General features: G+C 46.6%; 1 protein-coding gene across 1 annotated transcript; it reads right to left on the reverse strand.

Moving 5' to 3' along the window:
- Positions 1–1,368: 1,368 nt before the first annotated feature.
- Positions 1,369–7,012, reverse strand: LOC123155944 (110 kDa U5 small nuclear ribonucleoprotein component CLO). The gene is made up of 10 exons (XM_044574093.1): positions 6,070–7,012; positions 4,760–4,828; positions 3,480–4,673; positions 3,303–3,401; positions 3,036–3,194; positions 2,711–2,796; positions 2,423–2,621; positions 2,206–2,316; positions 1,898–2,104; positions 1,369–1,814 (listed from the first exon to the last, which is right to left on the reverse strand). Exons 1-10 carry the CDS (start codon positions 6,832–6,834, stop codon positions 1,719–1,721), a joined length of 2,985 nt encoding a protein of 994 aa, XP_044430028.1. The 5' UTR covers positions 6,835–7,012; the 3' UTR covers positions 1,369–1,718.
- Positions 7,013–8,437: the final 1,425 nt, after the last annotated feature.

Genomic DNA, 8,437 nt, shown 5'->3' on the forward strand with positions numbered 1-8,437 from the left:
ACACATGGGCTACTATACACAAGTGGTTGGCTAAAACCAAACTGACATTGAACTCCAAAGCCATGCAACTTTGGCGGCGAATGTATACCAACAAACCGAGGGCAAGCCATTACGCTTTGTCTCATTGTTGGTTGCAATTGAATGGGAAATCAAAGTGAAAAAACCTCGTTGAGGAGTTCAAAGGCGACCCCAAGAAGATAAAGAAAAATGATGGTTCTAGCTCTCATCAATCTATTGGATCGGATGAAGAAGTTCAAAGAGGAGCAAAGTGGAGGAGCGGACGCACAAGACTACAAGTCACCATGCCAAAGAGGAGTCGGCAGGTGATGGAAAACAAATGGGAGAAGGAGGGGCGCGCGTGATGGCGCAGCAAGCAAAATGTCCATCATATGGACGGGTGTATTTTTTTTCCTGCCAAGGAGTTGAAGAAGTAGAGGTACAGGCTCTTCATCATATGGACGGGTATTTTTTTCCCGCCAAGGAGTTGAAGAAGAAGTAGAGGTACATGCTCTTCATGAATATGCAAAGGAAGAGGATGGAGTACGGGCGAGAGAGGGTGAAAGACAAGCTGAACATTGAGAGAGAGAAAAGATTTGCAGATGCAAGAGAAATATGCAAAATGGTAGCTTCAGAAGGCGACGACATTGAGAGAGTCGGATCATGTTGTGGTACACTAGCCTCTTGGATTGGGAATGCAAGAAGTGGTTGATCAACATGAAAAAGAGGATCAATGAGCGCAACTATGGAGGCATTTGATTCATTTGTGTATCGCCTATCTATGTATGATTTTTTTTTAAAGAATTGTCATGTGTTGAATTATTGAATTATGATTTATTTGTTTTGTCAAATTGTTGAATTGATGATGAATTTGTGTATATGATGGACGTGCATGAATATGAAGCTTTTCCTTGTGGAGGGCCTGGGTGGACAAATAAGCATGTGACATAGCTAACTCCCATCTAGATTGGAATTAGCAAATCTGATGTTTGATACATATGATGGAAGTTAATCCAGAAAGGATGGAAGTTTATTTCCGTTTCCACTCAAACTACCAATCTCTAGCCAATCAGTGGACTTTTAATCTGTTCACCCTTAATAAGCTCCCATTCCCCCTCCATTAAACCAAATGGGCCCTTATGCACAATATGGAACGGAGGGGGCAGTAACAGAATACAAAATTCTCAAAAGAAAAAACAGAATACAAACTTTGAAACCTGGATAAAAGATTTAAGTATTACACAGCATGACCATAGCGATAGAGATACACCACCTCACAAGAGTTTACCACGAAAGCACATTACGTCCAGTAATCCATCCTGATAAAAACACAGATCAAATAGGCATGGCAAGAAACAGAACTATCCTCCAGAAACTTGAAAAGGCGCTCGGTGCTACAATGGTTGTAATTTGTGAAGAAAGGATCAAACAAGTAAAGGCATTATTGTCCCTGGAAATGCCATCGCCTATCAAAAATCAACCACAAGTCTCAGCTCTCTGTCGATGGTTACACTAACTGGTTAGACGGCGTAGATGTTAGAGCGATAGTACATACATGACTACAGATGGTACTCAGTCTACAATGATCTGTTACAAATAATAATAATACCCACCATCAAAACGCGGCAAATTGCGTCTCCTTGAAGATCGCGTCATGATAGCCCCATGAAAGTACTTGATATGTTCCCAGCGCACCAGAACAATGGACTTCCATCGTCAAACTACATCATCAGGTGGATATCTGCAGTCTGTTGCGCCAGCTCGTTCATCATGGCCTCGTCAAAGAACTTGTTGATGCTAACATCCTCGCTCATGCCCTGGAAAATGGGTGTGCATATGATTAATTCATGATCAGTTCAAAAGAGGCTGTATGTACGTTCAGTATCCATGTATGTCTCACCTTCCTTCGCCTGGTCTTTACCATGAACTCACGGGCAAGGTGTTGGATAGGTGCTGGTTCCAAAGGCCGGAGAACAATGCCCTTGTCAAGAGGATCACCAGGAACAATAGCCCAGTGGTCAAACACTGACACACAAAATGCTTGTCCCTGTGTATGGTATCTGAGATCTGTCTCAAACCCAAAAGACTCTATGACAGGTAAAAATGCCTGACAAATGTAGAAGTTATACCATCAGCAAGAGTCATACAGGTCTTACGCCAGATTAAAAAAATAAGGCTGGATCAGAAGAAATGGAGCACACTTCTTACCTTGACAACATATACTGGAGTGCCTGGCTTGGGTACATCGGCTGTCACATGGCCACGTCGCCGTGACAGGACCGTATATATAGCAGACACACAGTCAATTGGAGTTTGGATCTACCAATGCCAAATGCACGCATTTGTTAGATCAGGTCATCAAATACACGTGTTCTAGATAATGATGATTAGTCTATGTACAAGAACCATGATTCCCATAACTAACCTCAATATAATAAACAGGCTCCATTAGTCGAGGATTAGCCATTAGAAATGCTGAGTAGACAACCCGACGAGCGGTGGGGATTATTTGGCCACCTCCACGGTGCAATGGTTCTGGAGCGATATTTGCATTTAAGATCTTGAACTTCACATTCCTAATTGGTTCATCACACAAGGGGCCTTCTCTAGCCCCCCACTGAAACCTGAGGTTAGGGCAGTAAATAAAATGGTTAAGAAAGGCACTGACAAAGATTCCAAAGGAAATTTGAATTAACAGAACAGAGTGCCCTACCCTTGAACAATTGAATCTTTGACTGCATTCAGCAAATTCTTATCCACCTCAACCGAAAGAGAGTCATCCAATAGAATGTTAGGACCCTGTGTGTCAAAGTATGATACATTCAGTCCACAAAGTGGAAAATATAATATGGATGCAACGAACTGATGGTCTGCTGGAAAGTTTGTGGCACGTGACCAACTCAACATCAACTGGAAACATTTAATCAGTACGCTGGAGGGACTCATACAACTCTAATAACAGATGAGAGAGCCCAACCAATAAAATCAAATTTGCTACACGCCTACACAATGGCAGGTCAGTAAGCAGTTTGCCATACCTGCTTGTCAGGTCCAAAAGCCCATATTGACCTTGCTGCAAGCACATCCCACTGGTAGCGTTGGCGAAAGAAGTCGGTGACTTCTTTCTGCCTCGAGTCAAGGCTAACGAGGCCATTCTCTATATCTTCTGCCAAGCCCTTCTCTAGTGGTTCAGCTAACTGCATGTTTCCACAGACAAAGAAAGCCGCAATTAGTTGACCATGTGTGTTTGTTTACCATGATGAAGAAAGATGGGCACAAGAAAAGCCAAAAAAACAAAATCTAACCATGGTAATTTTGTTCCTCTTGTTGGGTGTTTCAGCAAAACATTTCATAGAGGAAGTATCAACAACTGTTTCACAAAATGTCACAACTGGATCTGCAACCTGTGTACAAATAAAGCAGCAAGGTAAAAATCTGCTTCAAAAAAGAAGGGAAAATAGACCAAGTGCATTGATTTATACCTTCACTTCTACCTCAGAGTAAAGCTCTCTGAGGTCCTTCATTATAGAATCTAGATATAGCTCACCAGTCCCAAGTATAGTGTGTTCTCCTGACTCTTCTACCTTAGTAATAGCAAGAGGGTAGCTCTTGCTAATTTTACGTAGACCTTCCACCATTTTAGGTAGCTCACTCGGGTTAAGAGGCTCAGCTGCTATCTTCACAACAGGTAAGGTATTGAAGCGTAGAGGTCTAAATATGTACACATCTTCATCCATGTTCATAGGACATATGGTTGCAGTTTTCATGATTGATGCATCCACGCCTTCAATAAGAACCCAAGAACCAGCAGGGGCCTTACTTATTGGAACACGGTACCGTGCCTGATAGACCCACAGCTTGGTGACCTCTTTGACAGTCATATCCTCTTCATCATCGGGGGAATAGCCTTCTCCAAGCACCCGAACTGCCTGACCAGTCTGTATTGTGCCACTATAAACTCGTCCAAAGGCATCAAAGACACTACAGTCAGGCTTAGGATACAGTTTTGTAACATTGACCATAAGAGGACCAAGGGAATCACATTTCTTCATTGCATCCACAATGGAGGAATCTTGTTGACCAGTGTATATGTGTTCTATTTTCCTTGCAGCACCATCCTTCACATTGGGGATGTTTTTCACTAACATGTCAGTAAAACCAGTAGCAGTGCCAAAAATTGAGCGGCAAGCAAGTCTCAGCAAAGGCCTAACATTAAGCTTATAAGCTGCATTGCTCAGTGTCACACCCAAGTCAGCGAGAGTTATTTCAAGAATTTTCTGTTGCTCTCCAACAACCTGACTATAGATTTTATACAGAGGCTCAAGGATGAACTCAATGAATGACCTATTAGCACCTGCTGCTGGCGGCTTCTTTTTGAAGGTTCTAGAGTTATGGTCATAATACAAATCTCCCCATAGACGAGATGCAAATTTCTCATGGTCAAACTGAATCCCATGAATCTTCAAATAAAGATGCGCAAACGATTGCAAGGTAAAAGACCAGCCAGCAGAACCACTCGCAAAGCAAACATTTCCAGCAGCAGGGTCTACCAGTTGAGTGCCACCTACTGTGGTAGAACAAGATGAGATTAGATCATTGATTGTGTCCAGTGTATGTCGTAGCTTAAAATACGCATCATTTGGGGGTAGCTTTAGCTCTGTTATCAGTCTGTCAACCTGTAAAACCACAAAGTGAGAGCATACATCAGCTTCAGCTTGGAACCGAATTGTATTAGAAAAAAGTGGAACCAGGCAAAATGTACCTTGTTAATCACAACAACGATGGGAAGTCTTTCTTGGATTGCATGACGAATCGCCCTCTCAGTGTTTACCTACTCATCAATGGAGATAAATAAATACAAATATATATAATGTCCCAATAAAAAAGAAAATTAACTTCAGCAATTTAATTCTGAGAATGCTGGCATGTATGCATGCAGCCAAGCTACTGCTGTTATTGGCAAAAGGAAAAAACTCTACACCACCAACATATATTCTGCTTCTGGTGCATGTTGCATATTTGCAGTTTTTCATTTGAGTGAAAACAGTAGTGAAGGTCATTAGCTAATACAAGACGAACAAGTTGACAACAGATGTTTTGCTCGTCAGGCCTGTTATTATGTTCTAATTTATGATAATTTGTGCTCCATTTTTAAGACAACACAACAGACCCAATGACAAAACAATGCTGATAATTTCAAGAAAACAACACATTTTCAACATGCTACCAAGTGTGAACTCTATTGATTTCTCAATGCCTTTGTCATCAGCAGGTGCAGCTGTTAGTGTCCCAAATGCAGCACCAACAAACCACTTATATGTTCCAACTGAATAAAAGGTTAAGCTCACATAAACCAAGTTAAAATAAAGCATTATCTATTTGCCTTCAGAACTGTTAGACGTGGGATAAAAATCGTCTGTTTAAAACATGCAGATCTCCTGTTCTTATATAGTGCTAACTAGTATATTTGTAGCTTCAAGCTTTCAGTCTCCTGTTCTTAAGCGCTAGGCAACGGCCAAACCAGTAGCTGGTAGTTTAGTCATTGACATGCCCTAAATTAAATGTCTATATGCGAAATACACCCCTGACAGTCAAAACTGCACAACTGCCTAGGCAACACCTAGGATGCTTAAACGTCTATTAGGTACTCCCTCCGTCCCATAATGTAAGACGTTTTTTTAGACTACACCAGTGCTAAAAAACGTCTTACATTATGGGACGGAGGGAGTAGTAGGCAAAGGCCGCCTTGCATAAGCCTATCACTGTTTTGAACCAGCCATGTTATTCACTGTATCCTTCAGATGCTTGGGTAAGATGTGGTGGTAATACTGATACACATATGTTTTATCCACTTCCAACAGAAATACTCCTGAATTATGAACTTGTGAAGCTGTAAAGATGTATCCCTAGCAAATCTCTTGTCAAACTGAATTATGATGGACAACCCTTATCTAACATACAAAAAAGTCACAACACTAATTTCAGTTTAATACTCCCTACTTCGATATAGTAAACAGAGTTCAACCCATCAATTAAGCAGAGATGTATAAAGCAATAGGATCAATGAATTACCATGACGCCCTCAGCAGCATCGACAACAAGCACAGCCCCATCCGCTAGCCTGAGCGCAGCAGTCATCTCGTCGGAAAAATTGACATGCCCAGGCGTGTCCATGATATTGCAGAGATAGGACTTGCCATTCCCCGACTCAAGCACGAGTGACATGGGCACAGCCTTGATGGAGACCCTGCGCTCCTGCTCGTCCACCCGGGTGTCTGTGAACCGGATGTGGCGCTCGCCCTCGGAGTCGAACGTGTCCACCTCGTGGGTCTGCTCCACGAGCATGTCCATGAACACCGTCTTCCCGTGCTGCAGGTGGCCCACGAGCGCCACATTGCGGACCAGCAGCGGGTTGGAGGCGAGGCCGAGGATGAAATCGGTGGAGGCGTAGGTGGAGGTCGCGCCGGCGCGGGTGCCGACCTCGAACTTGACGACGCGGGGCGGCGCGACGATGGGCTTCTCGAGCGCCTGCTCGTCCTCGTCCATGACGAGCGCCTCGACGCCCGGGCCGTAGACCTCCTCGGCGGTGGGGTAGTACTTCTTGTCCTCGGCGAGGACGACGGCGTTCTGGGCGGCGTCGGCGTAGTCGTCGTCGTCGACGTCCATGAGGGCGGCGGGGCGGCGGGAGCCGGGGGAGCCGGACGGGGAGCGCGCCGGGGAGGGGGAGCGGGACTGCGAGGGGGACGGGGAGGCGGCGGCGTCCGAGTCATCGGCGTCGGAGTCGGCGAGCTCCGGGCCGATGTAGTTGCCGAACTCGTCGTAGAGGCTGTCATCCATGGCGGCGGGATCGGCGGGGGCGGCGGCGGGCTAGGGTTTTGGGGACCGCCGGAAGGGGGGCGCGGAGGTTTGGGATTTGGGGTGAGAGGGAAGAGGAGGGAGGCGGTACAGCACAGCGGGGCAAAGTGAGGTCGAAACCGGCATACGCGAGGGCGAGGGTCGGTCGTCTTTTGGATCGGGATCCTGCCGCTCGGCTCAGGAGACAGGAGCGAGGAGCGGTGAAACTGCGGTGATGAAAAAGGGCAGCTGCGCCGGCGCACCGGCCCAACAGTTGGGCCGGTCGAGGCCCAACCGTCCGATGTGGTTTGCATGGACCGTTAGATCTGCGCGCATACATGGACTGAAGCAACCGTTGCAGCAAAAAAGAACAGTTTTGTTGCGACCGTGTACGAACAGCCACAACAAGGAAAACAGGGAGTTGGATCCCCCCGCGACTGACCGTCCCCGATCCGCGGCGGCGGCGGCTAGATCCGCCTGTTATTCGCTCCCCGCAGCTGAATCACGTCGACGAGGGGCTCCCCCACCTATCAAGCCGCCTTGGAATTGCTTCAATCATGTCTTACATACGTCATATGATCTCCTTGCCGCCATGGATTTGGGCTCGAGCTCCGTTACGGCCGGTCGAGGTTGCAGCTCGCCGCGAGCCCGTAGCAGCTCGCTGGCGACCGGTTGCAGCATCCGCCCCTGCCCCCCGTGCTGGATCTCGCCGCCAGAATTCACGGAAACCCGTGCTGGGTCGCAGCTCAGCCATAATGGATGTAGCAAAACATTATGCCGGTTGTAGCAAAAAACGATGCTAGTTGTAGCAAAACCGCGACGCCGGCTGTGTGTTGTAGCAAAACGTGACGCTAGTTATAGCAAAATGCTATGCCAATTGTAGCAAAAATCTATGCCGGTTGAAGCATGTAGCAAAACTGCAGCATTTTATCATCTTCTTCCACCTCCAGCCGTCGCTGGTTGAAACTTTCTTATTTTCATAGTGTCTAGTTGTAGCTTTCTCTCTCAATGGTTGAAGCTTTTTCCAACAACCGTTGAAGCTTTTTTACCAAAAGTTATAGCTATTTTCTTTTTAGCAGCACTTGGTCAAGGTTTTTTGTGTCGTTTCGGTTGAAGCTTTTTTAATCGAAGGATGTAGCATTTCATGTCAACGGTTGTAGCTTTCTGGCGATGACGCTGACCGCTTGTAGCTTTCTCTACATCCGGTTGAAGCTTTTCATCTAGGGGATGAAGCTTTTTTTTAAACGGTTGCAACATGAGGGGGTGCGACGATTCTGCAGAAGCCTCCGGTGTCGACCATCGCCGTCCGGCTCGTCGGCGGCGAGGCAGAAGCACGAGACGTGTGGGAGTTGCAACCGCCGGTGATGGGGATTGGTCAACGGGCTGCATCCAATGGCAAAACCGGCTGTAAAGCATGGCGGGGTGAGATCTACATCCATGGACGCGCGGGGGATTCGACCTTCCATGGCCGACGGCGAGATGTGGGCGCCGGCGCTGCAGGAGATGAGGATGGGGACGAGATCCGCGGAGCTGCGAGACAGGAATGAGGCGAGATTCGCGAGATCCGCAGCGCCACGTGGTTGCTCGTGACTGGGTCGCGGCGTGC

The sequence above is a fragment of the Triticum aestivum genome, chromosome 7B (genome assembly GCF_018294505.1).
Source record: "Triticum aestivum cultivar Chinese Spring chromosome 7B, IWGSC CS RefSeq v2.1, whole genome shotgun sequence".
In the NCBI taxonomy this organism is placed as follows: domain Eukaryota; kingdom Viridiplantae; phylum Streptophyta; class Magnoliopsida; order Poales; family Poaceae; genus Triticum; species Triticum aestivum.